This window comes from Centruroides vittatus, unplaced genomic scaffold, assembly GCF_030686945.1.
Source record: "Centruroides vittatus isolate TY-2023 unplaced genomic scaffold, ASM3068694v2 contig_19, whole genome shotgun sequence".
In the NCBI taxonomy this organism is placed as follows: Eukaryota; Metazoa; Arthropoda; class Arachnida; order Scorpiones; family Buthidae; genus Centruroides; species Centruroides vittatus.
Window position 1 is genome coordinate 2781516 of NW_027121169.1, and position 23891 is coordinate 2805406.

General features: G+C 30.8%; 1 protein-coding gene across 6 annotated transcripts in view; it reads right to left on the reverse strand.

Annotated features, from left to right (window-relative positions):
- LOC136970150 (germ cell nuclear acidic protein-like) overlaps window positions 1-23891 on the reverse strand; it is a 44005-nt gene that overhangs the window by 17147 nt on the left and 2967 nt on the right. Inside the window, exons 1-8 of one of the 6 annotated variants that reach the window (XM_067264549.1) lie at window positions 19761-19903; window positions 17247-17348; window positions 9982-10106; window positions 9814-9915; window positions 9232-9272; window positions 3934-3988; window positions 3647-3846; window positions 3353-3582 (exon numbers count right to left, since the gene is read on the reverse strand). In XM_067264549.1, coding sequence (XP_067120650.1) covers window positions 3353-3582; window positions 3647-3846; window positions 3934-3988; window positions 9232-9272; window positions 9814-9915; window positions 9982-10106; window positions 17247-17321 — 828 coding nt within the window. In that variant the 5' untranslated portion in view covers window positions 17322-17348; window positions 19761-19903. Of the gene's footprint in view, window positions 1-3352; window positions 3583-3646; window positions 3847-3933; window positions 3989-9231; window positions 9273-9813; window positions 9916-9981; window positions 10107-17246; window positions 17349-19760; window positions 19904-23891 lie in introns of those variants that run through there. The other 5 variants (XM_067264551.1, XM_067264550.1, XM_067264548.1 and 2 more) reach the window with 5 other exon arrangements.

The window sequence follows — 23891 nt, forward strand, 5'->3', positions numbered from 1 at the left end:
GGAAAACATCACTCTTCCTACCTTCCTACCCGACATACTGCTCTATAAACGATACATTGATGACGTCATCATCCTGTGGAAGATGGAACCGAATATAGATCAATTTACTGAAGCGATGAACAAAAATCCGTACGGTCTGGTAATTGAGGTGGAGCAGCATAGTAACTCTAAAATCCATTTCTTGGATATAGATATCGCTTTGGAAGGGCCAAACATACACACTTCGGTGTATCGCAAAACTGATACTGCCTCCATGTATATTCCGATGGGATCATGTGACCCATTTCAGTATAAAATAGCGGCCTTTAGAGCACTGGTTAGGAGGGCCTTTACGCACTCCTCCTCTCACCAGGCACTAAATCAGGAGATCAAATGTATAAACGAAATAGCAGTAGAACACGGATACACCAACCTGATAAGGGGACTATGTAGAAAGTACAGAAAGTGCCAGAAACAAGGTAACAATCAGACAGAAAGGCGCTTAAATATTCAAGAAAACAATACTGAAAGGATCCCTATCACTTTTAACCCATGATTAAAATCGATATATGCTACGATATCCAAAAAACGTCAAGTCCGTATAGCCTACAGAAGATGCCAGACCATTTTCCAAATACTCCGTAACGGAAAAGATCCTCCGAACCCAATCAGACTACCGGGAATATACACCATCCCCCTCAGAGACCACAGATTTGACAGAGATATGGTCTACATTGGCTCCACCAAACATACAATGGGGATAAGGATTAAAGAACATAAGGCGGACATAGCACACAAAAGACTCACAACAGCTCTCTCAACATATGCCACCGATCAAGAAGTCACGGCGGACTTTACCGCAGCTCGCATTATCCTCACCACTAACCACCCGGAACATCTCAAATTATTGGAAGCTATGGAAATATACAGAGCAGGATGTAACACCACGTGCATCAATTTTAAAGACGAGTTGGTCCTTTCAGCAGCGTGGCAGTTACTGCTGGAAGATAATTTTTAAACATTAACATCATTGCCACTTCGAAGCGCATGCGCGCTACACAGAACGGCGATTGTTTCGTTTTAAAAAATATGTTGGAACGTTTTCACGTGACGGAATTCGAAACTCGGTTCTTTCAAAAAGGAATATATTCGAATTTATTACTACTAAGCCTGAAGAAGAGCCTAGAAGAGGCTACGAAAACGTTTGCGACCTGAATACTAACCACTCCGGTTATCTGGTTTTACGTAAGTGTATATTTTTTGATTGAATCACCGGTGTGTAAGGAAGATTGAGGATATCCTTCTCTTGACTTCGCTTAGGGAAAGACCACAATGTGGCAAACCTTGCAGTTGTGGTTGCCCATGCAGTGACTACAGTGGTTTTTCTGTACATTTGCTAGCTAGATGCCGATAACCACAGCATTTGTAGCAGCGTGTGAGAGGAATGTAGTCATCTACAGCTATTATCACCCATTGCACACTAACATACTGTTGTTGAATTAATGTGTTCCTGTTACTAGGAGTTACCTGAAGGACAACATGTAATCTAGAGGTGTCTGTCATGTTGCGATTTATTTTGGTTAGAACACAGCAAGAGTCTTGAAATTCCTGGTGTGTGTGTGTGTGTGTGTGTGTGTGTGTGTGTAGTATTTACTGCAGTGTTCTGGATGTAGAGTTCCTCTATGAAGGTGCTGGTGAACCAAAATTTAATAGCGTCAATCCCCCTAGTACACAAGCCTCCCTGTAAAATTTCAGAAATTTTTGACAAAATGCACAGGAGTTATGCTTCAAATAGGCTGAACAAAATTGTGCCACACACACACACACACACAGAAAAAACTCCAAATTTGTTTACATTTCTTGACGTTTCAAGGTGTCCTGAGGCCAAAAATGTAAAAATCTGGGGAGGGTCATTTTTTGACCAATTACCATACTTTCCTTCTGTTAAGCAAATTTACATTAACATAAGCATTCATTAAACCAAATGTTAAATCCAAATTAATACCAATTCTGTAATATCCAATAAAAAGCATTAAAACAAAACATAAATAAAATGAAATAATTATGTTAATAGAATGGAGTCTTGACTATCCAAAATAATATAAACTACATAAGAATACTTCAGATAATCAAGAACTCAGGTAACACAGAATGTCAGTACAAAATGATTGACAAAACTGCAATAAAATCAAAGTTCTATAACAATTAAAATTTCTTTAATCTTTCTTAAATTTATATCGCTGAAAGAAGTCACCAGAGTAAATTCTTTTTAATATTTTAACAATTCATTTTGAGTACTTTGTATTGCTCGGCCAAGATTCATGAAATGAATTGCTCTACACAACACATCTGGTTAAAAGAGTCTTGATTAATTAGGATTCTACTGTACTTTTAAACAGTCCTTTGTTAGTTGCAATATTTACATGCATTGATTTACATGTTTTACAATTAATCTTTAATTATGAAACATATAAATCAAACTAAAAGTTTACAATTATGTTTTATAATTTTTGCAAGTAATGTGTTATTTGTAAAAATTCTATATCAATCCTTCCTTTACTAGAACTTGGCAATTCTTTGTTCCATTCAAACTATGCTATTAATTAGTGGCTCAATATGTACACAACAGACCTTTCTAATTTAAATGATTAATATTTGATTAATCATTATTAGTAGTCTGCTTATGACTATGGTTTCTTTACAAATGACAGAACCCAGATGGAGTTAAAAATCCAACATTTCAAAAACAAATTTGTCAGTTCATAATCCAACAACAGTATGAAGTTTCAGGTTGCTAACTATTGCTGGGATTGACATTATCATCATCATTATCATCTGTTTTATAGCCAAACTATGACCAGTGGCTAAATCAGCACAGCATGGCGTTGGCATCACATATCATTCAACTTTGGAATCATGTTGCTAGACCAGAAGTGTGTCTATAGTTCATTATCTAGTGGAGCAGAGGACAGCAAACATAGCAGAATTCCATGAAATGTGCTGTTATGGCAATGCAATGCCATTGGACTGTAAATTGACCCTTAAAATTTTGTTTAACTGTTTCATGCACTTTTAATCTAATGAGTGATCCTGTAAATGGATCATCCTATAGCCAGGCATAATTAAAAAAATAGCTAACTTGTATTATTGAAGATAAATATTAAGTCCTAAAAATGTTATGAATAAAACTACTTATACAGTCTTTGATAAAAATTTGTATTAGTGATGGAATAGTACAGCTTTTACTTTGCAATAGAATTTGATTTATCAATAAATGAAATCAATAAATTTATCAATAAAAGTCCAAGTAACCTTTTTACTAAAGATACAAACCACTATTAAAATAAATAAGTTTAAAAATATTAATAATTACCTTATTACTAAAAACAGCATCATTATATTTTTTATAGAGAACTTTTATTAGATCATCTTTTGTCTTTTTGAAATTTGTACGAAAAGGAAGAGCATCTTTATGAATATCTGAAATTGGTATTTTGGATGAGAGAGATTCTAAAAAAGAAATTTTTTCTTCCTTTTTCAATGGGGTTTCGGAAGATTTATTTGTCACGTAGTTTCTTTTCCTTTCAGAATTAAATACATTTTCTGTAATTAAAATAGCATTTTAGTAAAATTTAATATATTTTAAAAAATTAACTCAAATGCTTACTCTCATTTGGCAGTCTTTTAGTTTCAAATGATTCATTAATCTCAGCTGAAGAAAATACATTTTTTATAGTTTTCTTATGTCTTGGAAGTGTAACTGGATTATAAGTAATGGGTGTGACATGTGTTTTTGGAGAAGAAATTCTTAATGATCTGAGTTTCTGTTCAACAGTTGTAAACTTTTTGAAATTTTCATCTAGACTGCTAAAAATTCATAATAATTATTCTCATAAAAACTTTATTAATTCTAGTAAATTAGCTTGATTTACAAATTATAAAATTTCTATTTACCTAGGTAAAGTACTGGTTTCCTGTCCTCTCAATGGAGTCTTTACTCTGTCAAGCACTTTAAAATTACAAAATTAATTTTTCAACAGCAACAGATTATGTTAATATTTTGTTAAAATTAATAATAATAATGTTTTAATCTAATTTCATGTATTTAAGAATTTTATTAATTTTTAAAAACTGAATAATGAAAAAGTATACTGTATTTTCCTTTTCATTTTAAACATAATTAATAAGAAAAATTTTTTCTAAATATTATAAAATAGCATTTAGTTTTAAGAAAAATAAATAAAACTATACAAATATTTACTAAAACAGAAATTTAAGTGTTAAATAAATGTTGATTTAATGAGTTGGTATCAAACATTCTCATAAAATAAAGTTTTATTAAGATTATTATCTAGTAGTATCAAGTATACAATAATTGAAAGGTCATACACTTTTAAAATTATTAAAAAATAAATTTTATATACAGTGGGTGATCGGTTAATGAACAGTTTGGATTGTGAACAAATCAGACAATTAACACTTTTGCGCAAAATTTTTATGTTCGGACAACAAACACCTCACAGAACAAACACAAGAAGTGATTTAAACTAACAAATATCGATTGGTCTTCCCTTGTCTCCAGGTAGCAATTTGAAACCTTTCTGAGTGTAGGAGAAGTCGACATTGATGCTCAACCTGGTATATACTGATCAAATAATATTTCTCTGAACTTTGAAACTCTCCATTGTAATTCCAGCCATTTATTTTTCTGACAGAAAGAATTTTTTTAGTCTTCACGAGACTGTCGGGCAGGCACTCGTTAAGTATTGGATTTGTTTTTCATTTTCAAAAAGTGAAAGTTTAATAGCCAAGATAGAGAGTGGGCAGATGTCTGATGTTGCTAGGCAGTATGGCTTGAACAAGTCTACAGTAGGCATAATCTTAGCTAAGAAAGATATAATCAAGAAGACTTAAGTAGCTAAAGGAGAAACAAAAATAACATCTGAGAAACAGGAAACGTTAAAGAGCTTATAATGGAACCTGAAACTGATCTGACGACAGAAGAACCTCAAGAACTGTTAAATGAAAAACACCAAGAAACTCAGCGAGATATGTTTTTTCTGAAAGAGGACCAATGCCAACATCTGCTATTAAAGATCTTTTGAAGATGATGTCAGAACAATGGTCATCCAAATGGCATCCAAACCAGATTGAGGTTAATTGGTTGGGGATCTCTACAACGACAATGCTATTAATTACTTCTGAAAAATCCTGAAGAGAGAAAGCAATCAACATTGGACAGATTCTTTAATCCTCACAAACAGAAAAAAAACACAACTGATAAAAATGCAAGACTGTGTATATATGTATTTTTATTCTTACATATAAATAAATGTAGAAATAAAGTATATAATTTTTTATTTTTGGGAGTCTTCCAAATTAATTAATCAAATTCCCATAAAAATCTATGGTAAATCAATAATCAGTTAACAAAGAATTTGAGTAGCGAAAACGGTCTTGGAACAGATTATGTTCATTAACCGGTCACCCACTGTATATATAATACACCAAGCTAGTGATTCTCAAAGTATAGTCCATGAATCACTAATAATCTACAAGCAAGTGCCATATGGTCCACAAACAGACTTAGTCATTTTTCCAGAATGCAATTCTATGCTGTTTAGCAAAAAGAAAGAACATTTGTATGCATTACCTATCTCTACTCTTATTGTAAATGCCAAGAACAACTGAACTGTTCATCAAGTCCAATCCCACTCAAGTTAAGACATATGACTCCCGCTCTATTTTCCCTCCACCTTGACTGTTAACATACATACATACAAGAAAGACATTGGTCGTACATGAAATGTTTAGCTGGCAGAAAAGAGGGTAAGGGAAAGGGGAGGGGTAGGAGGAGGGAGAGAAGATAGACAGTAGAGAAAGATAGGATCCCTCTGAATGGCATACATATGGCTACAGTACTCTCTATGTTTGATGTTAGCATGCAGTTTTTATGCTGCAAGGGCCATAGTCCTACAAAGGGTCTAAAAGAAAACCTGAGTGTAGCAGCCATGAATAGATAAGTGTAGAAGTTAGTGCCAAGTGGCAGTTAGTAGAAAGACTTATATCTACTTAATACTAATAAAACTGAACGCAATTGCGAATCTTAATACTACTTAACAGCTAGACAGACAGTGCAAAAAGGAAACAAACACAATGACAAACTAGACAAGACGAATGAACCAACAGAGAGAAACAGGCAAGACCCCAAATTTTTTTTATTTTTTATTTTATTTTTAAACATTAACTTACTCACTAACTAAACTAATCTACTATAACCTAAGATGAACCTAACCAGAGGATTAAAGCTAACAAACCCTAATCTAATTTAACCTAACCTATCATATCCTAATTGGAAACCAAGCTAAGAGTCCCTAATCTAACTAACAATTAGGACTAATCGAATTTAGACTGACTTGACTGTTAACAACCAAAACTCAATAGCATTAATGCTCCATATATAGAAATAACAAGTGCAGAGTCCTCCAAAAGCTGGAACTTTTCTACAGGGCTACAAAAGATCACCTTCCTCTTTTTTCCAGCAAATTTTTCATTACAACACAAATGTTTTCAGCCTTCTTTAGCAGTCTGCTTCAGATTATCAGACAAAAAGATAGAAGATAAAAAACTGAGCATTCCAAATTATAACATTCTATAGCTTTGAATGATCTATATCTGATTGATCATTTTTATCTTTCTTTATCATTGATCTTTATCATCTATGCTAAAGATAAAAATTTTTATCTTTAGCATATTTGAAATTTACAAACTATCATAAAGACAATGACTAATGTTTTAATCAAAGCAGGAAAACCTTGACATGTTATGCACATGCATATGCTATGTCAGCCATATTTGTTGTAGCATCTATGTTCATTCTAATATTTTTATTTTGTAGATAAAACTGTTCATTGTAGCATCGTTCATTCTAGCATACCTCACTGTATTTAATTCTTTAAAAAAATGGGTCTATTGAAATAAAGAAAATCAAGATATTTTGAAAAAATGCAAATAATAAACAAAAATCTTATTGCCAATGACATTCAAAGATATATTTTAAAAATGAAAAAAAATGTAAATATTTAAAGAATAATTTGAGTAATTTGAATAGAAAATTCAACTGATTTCACAAAGAAGCTGCCACTATAGAAGGTGAAAGTACGCCAATCAATTAATGCCAAACAATCAGCCTATTTTTGGACTATGTCTCTGATTAGTTACTAATTAATTTGACTAAAGGTAGGCAGATATGCCACCATTTTGTATTAATGTTAATAATTATAAATGTTGCTGTTATGAAAGTACTGTACATCCTTGTATAATGGCAACTTCTTCAAGTAATCAGTTGAAATTTGTTCTATTGAAACTATTCATTTTGAAAATCTATTTGTTTCAATTGAATTGCATTCTGTGCAATACATTGCCTAAGAAATTTTAGTTGTAAATGGACAAAATTAATTCCAAATTTTTTGAGTTTGTTTTGTTTATTTTGATATCAATGGTAGTGTTTACTAAATTCATTGTAAAAACTACACACATTATTTCTCACATTCTAATGCAAGTGATTTCAGCCTAAATGGAATCATACTTCAATACTTTTGGATATTGAAGTATTTATAAAAATAAAGCGATAGGTTTTATCTTTTAATAATCAGGCTCAACCAATTTGCTTATATTTCAGTGAAACTCAACAAATGAAATTTAATTGATTATTATACAAATATTGAAATAATTTTTATCAAAAAAATATTTATTAATATAGAACATGTACCAATAACACTTTTAATTCAAATTACAGAGATATTTCCTACTTCAAACAACTCTAACTTTGAATGTTCCAGACTTCAAACAATGCTTCTATGTTTGAACACAAAGTGAAAAAATGCACTGACTGCATAATTAACATCTTTTGCATGCCCAAATCATTACTTGCTATCACTGAAAGCATCTCTTGCATTATGTTTGTGTGTTTTCATTGCTTTTTTCATTTTACTTTTCATGTGTTTAGTTATATTATTATATAACCCATATCAATGGCATCCAAGAAGTGTGGAAGCAATGAAGCTTAAGAGGACGGTTGTAGTATTGACAATCAAAGTGAAAAAGAAACTTATCACAAAGCATGAAAGCAGTGCATGTGTAGCAGTTCTGGCAGCCATGTATAAGATGCTGAAGTTGACAGAGTGTACCATTCTTAAGAATAAGGAAGCAATAAAATCAGCAAATGTGACTAATGGTGTGACAATAAAATATGTATATACTAAGTAATAAGATAAAAGTTGCATTTACTGTGCTTTAATAAGGAGTGGTAAGGTCTTGGTTTTTAAGTTTATCAAAATGATATTGTTTAAGGTCTGGGAATGATTAATTCACTTTCCATTATTTCTAATGGGGAAAATTGATTCAGACTTCAAATAGCATCCTAAAATGAATTAAATTTGAAGTATGGAACATCACTGTATATAAAATTAACTAAACTAAATAATAAAGAAAAACAAATGTACTTTCTAAAGCCTCTTCATAAAAATCTAACACTCTATATTCTTGATAGGAAGGCTCTTTAGAGCAATTGTTTCCAACTGACATGCTATAGCACATTGTTGACACAGTGAGTAATTCTTAGTGTGCCAACAAGATAAATTAAAAAGCTAAAACAACAAATTTTTATTTTTATTTTCTTTAAAATTTTAAAACTTGTAAATAAAAAAGCACTTATATGTGTTATCAACTAAATTTCAGACGTTTGCACCAACCATCATAGAGAAGACAGAGTTTTGTGATTGATATGTTGGCTGGTCCTGCAATATTTAATAATAAGTGTGCCATGACCTTCACATAATTGTTCAAGTATGCTATGAGTGCATAAATATTGAGAACCACTGCTTTAGATAAGTAAATAAATGAGCTAAAGAATATTACTCTTTTTATTCTACTGTTCACATATGCATTTTTAATTGAATTAATTATTATAAGTTGGCATCTAAATCAGATGGTTGCAATCTCTGTGAATTATGAATTGTAAGTTATTATAAGTCTTTTGGCAAATTAAATGAATGATCCTCAATTAAAGAATGATTGTGGAATACTCTATAAATCAAATACAGTCACAAAAAATCATGTTGCTGTGGCCATTTATGGTACAAATGTGAATTTCAAATTGGATGTATTTAAGTCAGCTTAAACATCAGATAGGCATTTGTCTTTTGATTTTAGAAAACCATTAACTTAAAAACTTTAATATTAAACACTTACATGCATTGAATTCTTTATCACTTTCATCAGTAGATGTTAAACTGAAATTTTAAATGGTTTCACATTAATCACAGATTATACATAAAGCTGGAATTAATACAACAGTTACTTACATTAACCTTGCACACAATTTCAGCAGCAACATCACATTGAAAAATATAAAGTGAAAATGTTTTCAGTCCCATTTAGTGCCAGCTTCAGACTTCTATTTATTTCCAATGCAAATTGGAACTTTGGCAGAAGCCTGAAGCTGGCCACTAAATGAGGCAAAAAATGTTTGAATTTGATATTTTGCAATGTGGTATTGTTGCTGGAAATGTGTACAAGGTTAATGTAAGTTACAGCTTCACATTAAACAAAAATTAATTTTAAAATTTATTTAAATTTCAAAATATACAAAACAAATTCAAGTTACCTGTTAAAATCTGACTCCTCCAGAGTGTTTTAGAAGCAGAAATGTATGAAGTTTTTATTCTTTCACATAATGGTGGAGGTATTGTGAAAGAATCATTGCTACTGTTTAAAACATGTGATAAAGTCTTTATAAAGGAAATGTATAATATAAAAGCAGATTCAAGTTACCTGTTAAAATCTGACTTCTTCAGATGTGTTTTAGAAGCAGAAATATATGAAGTTTTCATTCTTTCAGATAATGGTGGAGGTATTGTGAAAGAATCATCGCTACTGTTTAAAACATGTGATAAAGTCTTTATAAAGGAAATGTATAATATAAAAGCAGATTCAAGTTACCTGTTAAAATCTGACTCCTCCAGACGTGTTTTAGAAGCAGAAATGTATGAAGTTTTTATTCTTTCAGATAATGGTGGAGGTATTGTGAAAGAATCATCGCTACTGTTTAAAACATCTGATAAAATCTTCAAAAAGAAAATGTATATTTTATCATAAGTACCTACATCTATTATTATATTGTAAGTAAATAAAGTAAAACCTGTCTAAAATGGACTCTCTAAGAAACAAAAATCTGTCTAAAATGCAAAATAAAATGATTTGCTATGTAAAATACTATTATATACCAGAAATCTGTCAAATGTGGCTTTTGAAAACTGATAGAATAACATAAGCTGAGTAAAGTGAAAATTTTGAATGTAAGAGCAGCTAAATTTGAAATCATAATTAATGCTGTAACTTGCAGACTTGGATCATAGTAGACTAAAGGTGGATGCACATGGGAGGCAAAACTGAAGTGATATTGAACATCAAAGACAGGTTTAATTAATCACACATTTTAATAGTCAATGTCAGCAGTCAGCAATATTGTCTTAATTTTTCCTTCCATGTGCATCTGCCTTAACTCTTATCATCTAGAAATAGATCATTTATTTGTTAAGACTGTACTTTCTGGAAAGTAGCTGTGACAATTTCTCCCCTAGTCTCTAGAAGAAATTAATAAAAACACAATCCTGAATTAAACAGAAATCTATCAAAATGGAAAAATCCCAATCAGTACTGTCATGTTCTGTTTTAAACAGGTTTTACTTTACTCTCCCACAAATAATTTAATGAAGGAATTCTTATTGAAACAGATAAACTCAATCCTTTTTATCAATCCTAATTTAATTCCTAAAGAAATTATTTAGGAATTAATGAAGGAATTTTTCAAGCTTCTTATTCAAATCAATTTATTCAAGCCTAATAGAAAATTCACTATTTCTTCCATCTTAAGGAATTCTAAGGATCAAGTGGAAGGCAAATACCTACACTATCAAAGAGGGCCTAACCTCCACCACCCTCCTTAAGTGTATATGCATTCAAGAATGACATAGATATCATCTATGACCAAGGATGTATCATATCCTGCATCTAACTGGTTCCACTTAAAACATCTAGAAAGAATGGAGATTTACAAAACATCTTTTAAAGAACCAGCCATCAATTACAGGGAGGCAGATATTTTCTCCCATGCCTAGAAATCTTTCCCTTTTTATCCTGCTTACAAACTATTGCCCAACAGAATGACATCAGTCATTGCATATAAATTCCATTCAATAGAAAGCAAACACATTCATTTTTAAAAAGATTAGTTCGTGTCTGTATTTTATTCATTAACTTGAAGATGACAATTAAAATTGTTGAAAATGTTTATTTATCTAATTAAAGTTTATATTTTGCTGGATTTTCTTGTTTTTGTGTATATATACTATTCCATCCAGTTATTAGGAAACATTGACAGGCCTCGGAACAAAAAATGACTTCAAAATAAGTGAGAATAGTAATTCCCAGAAAGGAAAAAGTGACTAAACAGTGACAAATAAAATTAGTCAGCCATGATGATATACGATATTTACTCGCATATAAGACAAAGTTTTTATTCATTTTTCACTGCTTAAAAAACCTAGGTCATCCTATATGCACAAGTGAAGGATTTTTTGCATTTTTGTAATAATTTTTGTAAACTGTGTATTTGCATTTTTTACCAGATGCTCACCCCCTAGTGTTTAAAAGTATTTTATTTGGGTTGTTTCAATTGTTCTTGTGTATTGCCAAAAGTAAAGATGAATAGCAATCAGAAAAGCAAAGCTTTTGAATAGAATTCCAAATTGAAATTCCAATATCACACAGGAGCCCAGAATAAATTTTAATTCATTCCCACATGAAAACAGATGATTATTCGGAAATCAGAATTCAGAGAAACTGATAAGCATAATCAATGGAGAGTAGATTCGACTATTAAGAATTGGCAAAAAAAAGGTTCCTGATTGTCCAGCTTTACATGAACAAATTATGTCGATTTTACAAGATTTTTCTTTAAAGTTTAAAATGCCAGTAATTTTTGTGGGACAATGTGCATTTACATGCATTTGATATTTTATTTGTGATTAAATGAAATAAAATTAGAATTGTATTAATAAATCTAATTTTCTTTATTTTGATCTTTAAAGTCATACCTCGTCTTATATGCGAGTAAATGCAGCACATTATTTGTAAGGAGTAGTCTGAATGTTATTTTATGTTTATGGGTTTTGTTTCATTTAACATTATAATTTAGTTTGAGAATGTTTTCTTTTGTTTAAAGGACAATAACTTATTTTCATTATTAAATTATTTCATTAATTAATAGTAATTACAAATAAAGCAATCATAATTTGTAATTATGAACAGAAAATACCCCAAATTGGGCTTCTGCCAATAGCTGGAAGTTCAACTTGCCACAACGGCATAATTTAGAACTAATGCCTGCACAGGGTCTAGATGTTTGTGTAAGAAATTCATTTCTCACTTCTGCATAAATGGTGTTGTGATTGTGAATTCTGGTCTAAAGTTCATTTTTGCATGTTTTTCCCCTCTTCTTACATTTGCATAAACACAGCCTTACAGGGATAGATGCCTGTCTCTGGTGAAACCAAAACAAAACCAAAACTCTGGAATTTCTGGTTTCACTTTCAAGTGCATTGTATCCCAGTTGGTTGACCAAAATTACTAAAAAGGGGTCATTAATTATCCTTTGCTATATCTGTATATTTTGATCTGCTCTTTACTCCGCTTCTTTATTTTTTGTAGAACATAACATGCCAAACCAATCAGCCAGTTTGGTAATTAAACACGGGAGACATCTATTAGAAAATATATGACAGGTCTCTCTAAAAAAATTAAGAGAACAATCGCCTGTATATTTACCCTTCTTTCTAATGAGTTATCATTTTAAATTTTGCAAATTAAAATTTTTAATTGGCAAAAATTACTAATTAGAAAAAATTTTCAGAGTCGCAGAATTATTAAAATTTAAAACAAGACATTTCATTAAATAAAAAGTTCAGAAACAAAATGTACTTTTCCAGCAAAAACATGATGATGTAATAGAATGAATTTAAAATGAGTTTGGAGCACCATCCGTTATGAAATTTTGTTAAAATCAACTTTTATATTATTAATAATTACAAAACTGTAAACAGTTTAATTTTGAGGGTAGAGATGAGTTTTATATAAAATTATAAATGCTAAAAATGAGTAAAATCTTCACAAAATTATTAAAACAAAAATTGAAAAATGATAAATAGTGTCATCTTAAAGTATGTTTGTTCATCATTTTTTGCACTTGATTTTCATTTTTTTATTGGTTTTTTTAACACCCTGCCCTCAAATTGAAGGTGTAAAGGTTAATGAAGTAACATGTGACAGCTTGGCATCACAAAAATGTCATTACTCAAAATGGCAAAACAAGTATGAAATAGTGATATAGTGCCGAAACTGTTCAGAAAAAGTGACTAATTTAAAAATAGTGATCCATTCCAAGGCCTTCATTGATTATACTTCTCATTGTCATCAATATGTAATATTCTTCAATTTCAAACAGAAATCAAAAACAGACATCTACAAAAACAGCAAAATGTTCAAATAGACTGCAATATCTCTCAGATACAATTTAAGGTAGAATTGAGAAAAACATGCAGTTTCATTTAACAAAGAAATGATGAAGCAATGATAACTAATCAAAGTCATCAGTCTATCTTAGCTTCACAAAGTTTCCAGATTCTAGGTCTTTTTGGAACAAACATATTTTAAAATTATTCTGAATATATCTGACAGGTGAGATCAGCTATGATCTCCTTACAATTAAGATAAAAAATGCTTTGGGGTACAAAAAATATTGGTGATAACAGCAAAAATTCCTCTTTTATTATTTCCAAATTCAAATTTTTATTAATCTGAACTTCCTATTAAGCTGAAAACACACAATGTGAATTAATTTATATTACTAAGAGAGCACTATAATCAATTTACAATAGCATTATAATCCTCATAAACAAAGAATTAACATTTAAGCATTAATACTTAATGCTTAAAGCAAGGATTAATACTGAAAGGATTGAAATAAAAAGACAATCGATAAATAACATATATAATATATTTTTTACTTGTAATATGCACTATTTTCATCTACTTATACTTGTCCAAAACAAAGGTGCATCTTAAAATATAGAATATCTTATGTTTAGTGTCCAAAACAATAATTGTGTGACATTTAGAGGGGGCAATTTAATTTAATTAATTAGTAATAACTTACAATTAACCTAGAAAAGGTCAGGAGATGACAAAGCGAAAAAAACCAAACCCACATACATCCTATTCCTCCCGATTTCTTGATAGATAAAACAGATCAAATGTCCTTCCAGATCAATAATTATTACACAGGTTGTAACCTAAGTTCTGACCTTAGTTAATATAGACAATTAGTCATAATAACAAACTGTCAAACAAGCAAATTTATGAGGTAGTTTGAGCCACGATGACGGATAGAAAATGGCAATAAATTCATCGACGCATCCAATTTTTGACAGCCCGTATTCTCCAAGACGACCTAATTCGAACTTAGAACACATTGCATCAGTCAGAGACATGTATAAAAAGGGTTGTACCCGATTATCGGGGAGGACAACAGCAGACTTCCCACGGACGCCGGCCCAGCCATAATTGAGCATATACACCTACAACACGAAGCTCTACTCACCAGCTCCCCGACTGCCTATGGACCCTGATTCTTGGCTAGATCCGCAAATGTCCTCTCAATTGCGAATGATTAGGATCTATGAACAAGGAATCAGCAAGAAGTATTTGAAGTTTTATGGAAACTCTCTCTCTCTCTCTCTCTCTCTTGGTCAATTAGTTTATAAGCGAATTATAGATATAAGGCGTTAATGTTTATTGATGACGACTGTGTAAACATTTAATCATCTATTTGTGTAAGAATTTGTATACCCTTAGAATTAGATTTATATTAAATTTGTTCTGTCTGTTTAAATGGTTGATTACTTATGTATCGCTGACATCTTATCAATGACCTTGCTAACCCTCCCACTCGCTAAAAAAAAACCGAAGCCATCTGTTGACATGATGCCAGTAAGAGAGCCCAAGCTCACTGCTCTGCCCCCTTGGTTCTCATAATTGCATTCATTGCAAGTAGACCATGTGGTGCCTAATGTACCAATAATAAATCTTTTTGACTATTACACTCAATGTTCACATCAGTTCAAAAATGAGATTTGCTGATAAACTGATAAAGAGAATTTAATTTAAACTACTTTTTAACATTTAAAATGCCTTGCAGAGGACATTATGACACAGCACTATAATAAATACGTCTAGTTATTGTATATGCAGGTGACATCTGGACAGGAAATAAAGAGCTGCTGGACATTACCTGTTTGTGACAACATGTAACTTGCTATTACTTAACAAAATTTAATAAAATTAATTATTTAAACATTTTTCTCTATAAAAAAATTTTAAAATTCAAACTCAGTACATTTTAGAATCAAGGAAATACAGTACATTTTTAATTAACATTCTTTCATAAAGCTAAACATCAATGTAATCATCACTTTCCTATGATTTTGAAACTTTTTTAAAAGTACAGTATTTTAATGACATAATGGATTATTCCAATAGGTTGTTACAAAAATTTGATTTAAAGCACTGTGTGTTAGACATTATAACTTAAACTAACTTTATATACAGAATATTAATAGCAATTGAGGAGCTGGGTGGATAAAAGCATGAAGAGCTTTACACCGTTCTTTCTGAAAATGCTGCTTTAGCTTTTCCATGCTATATTCTATGAAATATATTTGGTTGGAAGTGAATTTGATGGTATTTTGAATTGCTATCATTACTTTACTACTTACTCCTACTAGAAGTCACTGAACTTTTTATATGGCTGCCTCTTTTGGTATCTGGATACTCAGTTTTTATTTACTATAATCTCTGCTTGTTTTAATTTCTTTCAAAAAATGAATAATAGAGGACAAAAAGGAACAAAAAAAAAATCAGAAGAATGGAAAAATAATGTACAGAAGAGGCAAAAAACAGCAATGATAGCTAGGTAAGAAGAAATGGAGTCATGGTTCTGGAGAAAATGAATTGGTTTACGACAGATTGTAGTCCAAACAATTTTATAAACACTTGCTTGGATGTTTGTTTTTAATGTACAGTACATATACATAATAATTCCAGCAGTGCTTTTTACTGTTTCCTTGAAACACAAAGGAAAATGTTCTGAATTTTTGACAAATGCTAAAGCAGAATATCCCTGTTTCCATGTTAGTGTTGTTTTCAGATGGGACAGGTGGGCAAAACAAAAGTATTACTGTGCTTAATTGCTGTCTCTGGCTATCAGCAACCTAGAACATTAATGTTAATCATATATATATATATATCCTGTACAAGGATATTAAAACTGTCAATGTAACAGAAACTTTAAATTATTGAAGTCAAAAATAAAGTTAAATGTAGTCTGTTCTGCCCCACAAATGTATTTCAAGATACTACAGACATTTAAAATGAACCCAGAGCCTTGGTTATTCAAAAGGGACACAAGCTTTAAAGAACTGGATGAAAGCCTTGAAAAAATATTTAAAAAACACTTGTACAAAGAGAAAATTATAGATTTTCAATACAAAAGTATCATAGGCTGAAATATTCAAACTCAACGCTTGGAATGGTTGAATGCACTTCCTTGTTTTTACCAACTAATGAAATGTTCAACTTCCTGTTAAAGCAGAGTAAGGTACCAGCTAGTCTGAACTAAAAATCAGCAAGCAAAGGGATCAAAGTTAACAAATTAAATGATTAATTAAGCCTTAGTTACCTTTGTGCCAAATTTCATTGAAATCTGAGGGAGTCAAGCTGGAGACTATGATCACCTGACATGGAATGATCCTATTGTATTTTTTATTTTTCCATTATGCAACCAGCAACATTCATGTGAATGGTAATCAATTGTGTCTGCATTCCATCAACTTTAAATCATTTATTTATTTTTATGTTCTATTTTGGAACACATGTAACCTGAAGATGACCATTGAAAACAGTAGAAAACATTAGTTTTTTTATTAAATTGTTTTTACTTGTAAGATTCCTGATGTTATTGCTGTTAATTTAATTTTTACTAAAAAGATGAAAAATCTAAAATTTGGACTTTGGACACATTAAAAATTTCATATTCATTATAATAGTTTTATATAATTATAGAAACATACTAAATAGATAAAAATTGATACCTTTCTGTGATTATGTTTACGTCTTATAGTAGTAATATTTTTATTACAAGATGCATTTTCCACAGACCTGTTCATATTTTTGGTGTAAGTTTTAAAAGAATTCTGTAAAATTGATAAAATAAATCATTTTATAAATTTTATTGAATGAATTCAAAGTATAATTTGTTACAGTTCATTCCAAAGTTGCTGATTGAGAATTTAATATATACAGTAACAAGAATAAGCCAATTATAACAGGAAAAGCCAAATGAGATGTTAAATCTGTCTTTTAATGTTCTCCAATTTACTTTAAAAACTTAAAAACAATTTCCCAAAATAGTTTTGAACAAGAATAAGAATTAGTGTTACAGAAAAATGTCTTTATATCACTTTAAATATTTCCAAACCCCATTCAGGAGATAGATATGGAATGAACTGTACATGTATATAAATTATAACACATATCACCATCATCTAAAATGAAAAAAACATCCATTTTTTTAAAATTTCACTAAAAAAGAGGATTACTAATTATTTTTGCTTGACAACCCCTTTCTGAGATTAGATTTAATTCATTAATCTCTTCCAGTACAATAAAAATTAAGTATAAATTACAAATAAGACAAAATAAGTAATGAAATAGGAATTCTTGGTATTTTTAAATTAACATAAATTAAAATTCAAAATTGTTTTCTTTATTTTAATCAAATTTACAGATTGAACTTCTTTAATCCAGCATTCTATAGTTTGGCACATTTTGAATCAGTCAATAATAGTTTGTATATCTATTATGTCTGTTTACTGATTCAAAGAAAATTAACTAAGGAAAAGCCACTGTATCAGAAGTTGTACTTTCATTTATTCGAATAGTGATTATTTCATTAATAGCATTGCTAAGATTCATTCCAACATGAAAAATCCACATTCCTACATTTCCTCTGTCTCTAATGACCTAGGAACCCTGATGATTTTGCATACCTTAAAAACACTGCTGATGATGACCCTGCTGACTTATGATGTAACAGGAGCTATAGGTAATGCTAGTATTATTTTCAGTTTTGTGTTTTATATTACATGAAACGTTCCTTGTTTGGAAGCCTTAATAATTGTATTTTTTTCTTATTTTAAGCTTGGTCCTATCTTTGATAACATTGCAATTAGGGTTTCTCATTTCCCGGTCTTTTGCTTGTCCTGGAATCCCGGGATAAAAGTGAACTGTTTCCCGGGATTCCAGGAAATCCCGGGACAAAATTAATTATTTTTAAGATATACAAAATGTCATGAAATCAAATGATTTAATTATTTTTCGTTTTTTAAAGTAATTTAATACGTTCTGCATCCTCCAAAATCATATTAATAATGCTGTATAAGATATGTATTAAAAATTACCTTTGAATTACATAGAAATTTTCACAAATAGAAAAAATTTTTTAAAGTTTGCTGGAAACTGCATACAGCAATGACAAAAATGCCTTTGAATTGAGTTGAAAATTAAAAAAAAATGAACTTAGATCAAACTTCTAACTTAGAAGGTAATTTTTGATTTTTTAAATAAAATATAATACAAAATATTGTAAATTTTTATAAGATTTTAAAAAGCAAAGATGGTCAATACTCCGATCACTCAATCTGATTCTTATTTTAGTAATGAAAAGTCTTGCTACCGAGAATGCCTTTAATTGATGTGATTGGAATCGTGTTTAATGCATTTAAGAGAAAACAAATATTATGTGTTTTCATCTGTATCCTGAAAGATTTCTAGTTCGTTTTTGAGATTGTAGTACTTCTTTTGTTCTCTAATATTCTTGATTTGTCTACCTCGGCTGCATTAATAGAAAGATCATAGCCCAATAATTCGGCAGTTCGTTTGTCTTTAATAATCAGGTTATGAAGAAAAACTTCATACTTGCAGACTTCGTACATGTTTGTATCCTTGCCCAATTTGCACATCTTGGCGTTACGCAGTTATTGAAGCTACTAAGCATGGTTAAAAATTAAGACAGCATAAGCACACTTATTCCAGATATTACTGATAAAGAATTTTGAGTTCTGCCACAAATAAGCTACGTATTGATTATTGACCATTCGTGACCTGCCATAACAAACAAAAGTTAAAAAAAGCTAATAAGTAGGTTTAAAATTAATAAATACAAATGTATTCTGACAGTTTATGAGTTAATGATACTTTCTATTTGCAAAATTTCCTCAAGCTTAACATAAAATAAGAAAAAAGTGAATTTTTAAAAAATTTGTGGGATTTCCCAGGATAAGAAAAATTTCCCAGGTTAAAAAAATGACCGGGATCCCAGGATCCCGGAATCCCGTTTGAGAAACCCTAATTACAATATATACATACTGTACTGTACAGTACATATGGAATAGGTATATAGTTATGTAGGGGGTTTTCTTGAGGATCTTAAAGGTCAATTTCTGTAGTCTGGCAATAGCTAGATTCCAAGATTGCCAGATTAAGGAGCTTCAACCTGTAATTACTATTATATTTTTAAATATAATGAAAATAAATTTGTCACCAACCTCAGATAACCCTAGTAATTTAGCAATCTCTCAGATAAATCAATTGGTCTCCTAAGGGTTACTGCAAGAGTTAACAACTACAGATTTCAAATTTTTTCTAACAATGTTACAAATTGTATTGCCAATTTTAATTTGTTCAACTTCTTGGCCTAGAATTATAAGTTGCATATGATCAATATGGTGCCTAATAAACAATCTTTAAATAACACCATTACTTTTTTGTTTTAATAACTTAAATGTTTTAAAATAGAAAGATACAAAAAGTTAAATAAGATAATATTGCAACATCATTTTTAAATTGATATATGGCATTATTACTGATAATTCAGATAAAATAGTTATTATTTGTAGTATGCATTAAATATTTATTTGATTTAGAAAATAAAATTATTTTTAAGATTAAAAAATAATAATAATTATTATTGTACACAATTATCATTAAAATTTGGAAAAATTCATAACAACAAAATCATAAGTTACCAATATACTGAAATTACATAATAAACTGTTTTTTATGTGCAATATAGAGTGCAAAATATAACAGTAAATTTGAAAAAAATAAATAAAATACAGTTGGTCCTCTGTATCTGTAGGCAGGGTTTTGGGTAGGGGTCCCAATTATGGCTATGGCTCCATTCCAAGTGAATTTTCTAGCTCTGATTCCAGCTCCAGCTCTAGCTCCAACCAAACATTTAATTTTTAAATGAAATTGTTTGAGATAAGAGTACAATATCAAACCATTTTATCATAACTATTAATTTATCTATAATCTGTTTTTACCACTTTATATAAATTTTAAATAAACAATACAAGTATATCTTTTGATCATATATTAACATAATTTGTGATTTTAGTATTACTCTCAAATATATTAAACTATAATGAGCAGGAAATCATAGAAATAAAATTAAATACCAATAAACAATTAACTAATACCTACTATTCACCAGTTATTTACCACTGTTACCCTTGTGGATGTAATTTGCCCCTAATAAGGTGCTGTCCATAAATTACATCCACATTTTTCTTGAAATTTTTACTCCCTCTCCCCCATTGTCCCAGTTTGTCCAAGTTTCTGTAACCTCCTCTCCTCTTTGGACATCCAACAACACTCAAACCCCCAAAAATCTTTGCCACTTTATGAATAATATATTGTATAAACTGTATAAAATTTAATGAAATAAAATGGATTCATAAAAGTTAAACCCCTCCATCTCTTGTCTTTGTCCAACTTGTCATAACCTCCCTCTCTTCCAGTATGGATGCTAGAAATTTATATTCCAAGTTATATTAGAAAAGCTATAAGAGTACTTGACATGTAAACAAAGTTAATGTAACATTTTAATTATTATTTAAAAGCTACTAAAATATTGTCTGTATTATTGATTACAGTTGACATACATTAATTTTGTTTAATTCCAAACAATAAACAGGATATGCCAAAAATATATCTCTGGTAGTATGCCACAAATTTAAGTTGTTAGAAAATTTTTTTATTAGAAAGATTAGCAAGATAGAAAGCTCACAACTTTCTAGAGAACAGCTGAAGAAATTAACACTTAAGCCTATAAAAGAAAAGAGATCCGGAGCTAGAGGCAATAATTTTTTTAAAAAACACATGATTCCAAGTTCCAGTTCCAGCAATTAAATGGAAGCTCTGACTAGCTCTAGTGCCAAAGACCTGTTTTTTTTTTTTTTTTTTTTTTTTATTTGTGGTTTAAGGCCCTTTACCACTCAAAGAGAGTATAAAAAGGCCCCAACCAAAGACCTGTTTGTGGGTTTTACGTCCACAGATTCTCCCAACTGCAAATCAAAAATATTATTTAAAAAAATTTCCAGAAAATCCCAAATAAAACTTGAATTCTATGTATTTTAAATATTGTGTGTTTTATTCTATGTATTTCAGATCTTTAAATGAAGGCTATCTGTAAGTATTGAAGGAAAGAAAACATTGCTGATGTGTACAATGTACTGTAGTTAAACCTACAATTAGATGGACTATATCATTTACAATCCAATCGGGAGCAAATTCTGAAATTTGCCCCCAGTTGAATTGTAAACTAGTTAAGTAACACTGCATCAGCGTGTAGTTGAAACGAAGCTGCTTGCACCTTTATTTTCTAGATTATGAGGGAAAAAGAAACAAAGAATCATTTGTTCTCAACAATATATTTGATTTCTATTGGATCATTTAAAGGTACAAATATAAGGTCAGAATAAGCCATTAATTAATTGCTATGCCAACGTTTCACGAAATTCTGTCTATCACTATGGGCCTTGGACTTACAAATTGACTCGTAGCGATCTTTATTGTAACTCTTTAAAAATACTGAGTCAGTTATTTTTTCACTCAACTCAATGTAACATAGGTAAGACCAATAGCTGTCTCTTTTTTCCCTATATCTATTTTGATTTTTGGAAGAGTTAATCTCTGTGATTTATGTATAGTCATCGAGTATGCTAAGGTAAGGGGAAACTGTCTACGAGATCGCAATATACTGCCATCGTTCAAAGAGCGTGTTATGGGGATTATTAGAAACAGATTACCATAGATGAATTCCACTAAAATAAACAGAAGAGCAGCTGGAGGGCAAGCATTAGGAGCATATGTAATGTAGCGTATAGTTCCTAGTGAACCATTGATGAGACCTCCTTGCACCCATAAGTTGACTCTCAGCATGATTCTGGCATTAACTGAAAGATTCAAATACTTGGGGAGACCAAAAGCTGAGTCATCTTTGGACGAAGGCGGGGCAATATCTGGAGTGTTTTCAGATGCTATATAAGCAAGAGGGTACCCAGTTGACTGCAAGTAGTCTTCGTTGCTTTGTTTAACTTGCTCGTTTGTTGGATATAGCTCTACTCCCGTTTGGAACTGATCAAGTTCATCTCTGGATAAATAGACTCCATTTCTAATCGTCAGAGTGTTCAGATCTATATCAGAGAAATCACCCGAAGCTAGATGTTGTAAGACATCTGTGAAGGAACTATCTGTGCTATTTTGTCTGTGAGAATTATTAAGTACAATGAACTTCACAAAAGAATCAAATGCAAATGTAATGTAATGTCCCAACAAGGTCCCTACCTCGTTGGGACATTACATCATAAAAAACACTCGAGGAGAGAGGAGTATCTTTAACAGGAGGAAGCTGACGAAAATCACCAAACAAATAGATAAAGAATCCACCAAACGGCTCATTTTTCTCGAGGTTTATCTCCCTCAATCTTCTCTCGATCATGTAAAGCATTCTTGCAGCAATCATTGACATTTCATCGATGATGATGAATTTGAGCGACTTCATCTCAATGTGCAATCTCTGTGCAGCTTCTTCATTTAGAGATCGAAATTTCGTACTAACGATAGGAAGACGAATGAGAGAATGGGTCGTAAAGCCATCAATATTGATCACTGCTGCTCCATGTTATAGAATAATAGGTGAAAAAAAGAAAACTTTTTAAAACTTATTATTCTATAAAGATTCTTTATATTTGTTGTGTATCTAGTTAGCGATAACATTTACCTTTCAAAATTACTGTTTTAATGCTTGTCATATTTTCCGACCACTAGATGACGCTTCTACACGTGCGTGCGGGAAGCGACTAACACTTGACTTTATGCATTCCTTGTCAACATTATAACTCTAGAATGAGTTGTCCGATCTTGATGAAATTTTCTACGACGACTCACCATCACTCAAGGACAAACTGATTAAAATTTCAACTCTTAAAAATGATCCATACTGAAGAAAAACCCGTATCTCCAGTTCTACAAAAACAGATCATTTTTGAAAGTTAAAATTTTAATCAGTTCATTCTTGAGTGATGATGAGTCGTCCAAGAAAATTTCATCAAGATCAGACAACTCATTCTAGAGTTATTTTGTTGACAAGGAATGCACAAAGTCAAGTATTAGTCGTCACTACGTTCCAACAATGATATAGTGAAAATGGAGTTTGAAACTGATTGAACTTCAGTTATTTTTTTCAAATTTACTTCATTTATTTATTGATATATAAACTGATGACATTATATTAACATGTTAATAAACTTGTTCTATTCAAAGATTGATTTCTCAATCAAATATTAAAAACAGGAATAGTCCCCAAAAATCAGGGTTATCTGATCATCCTA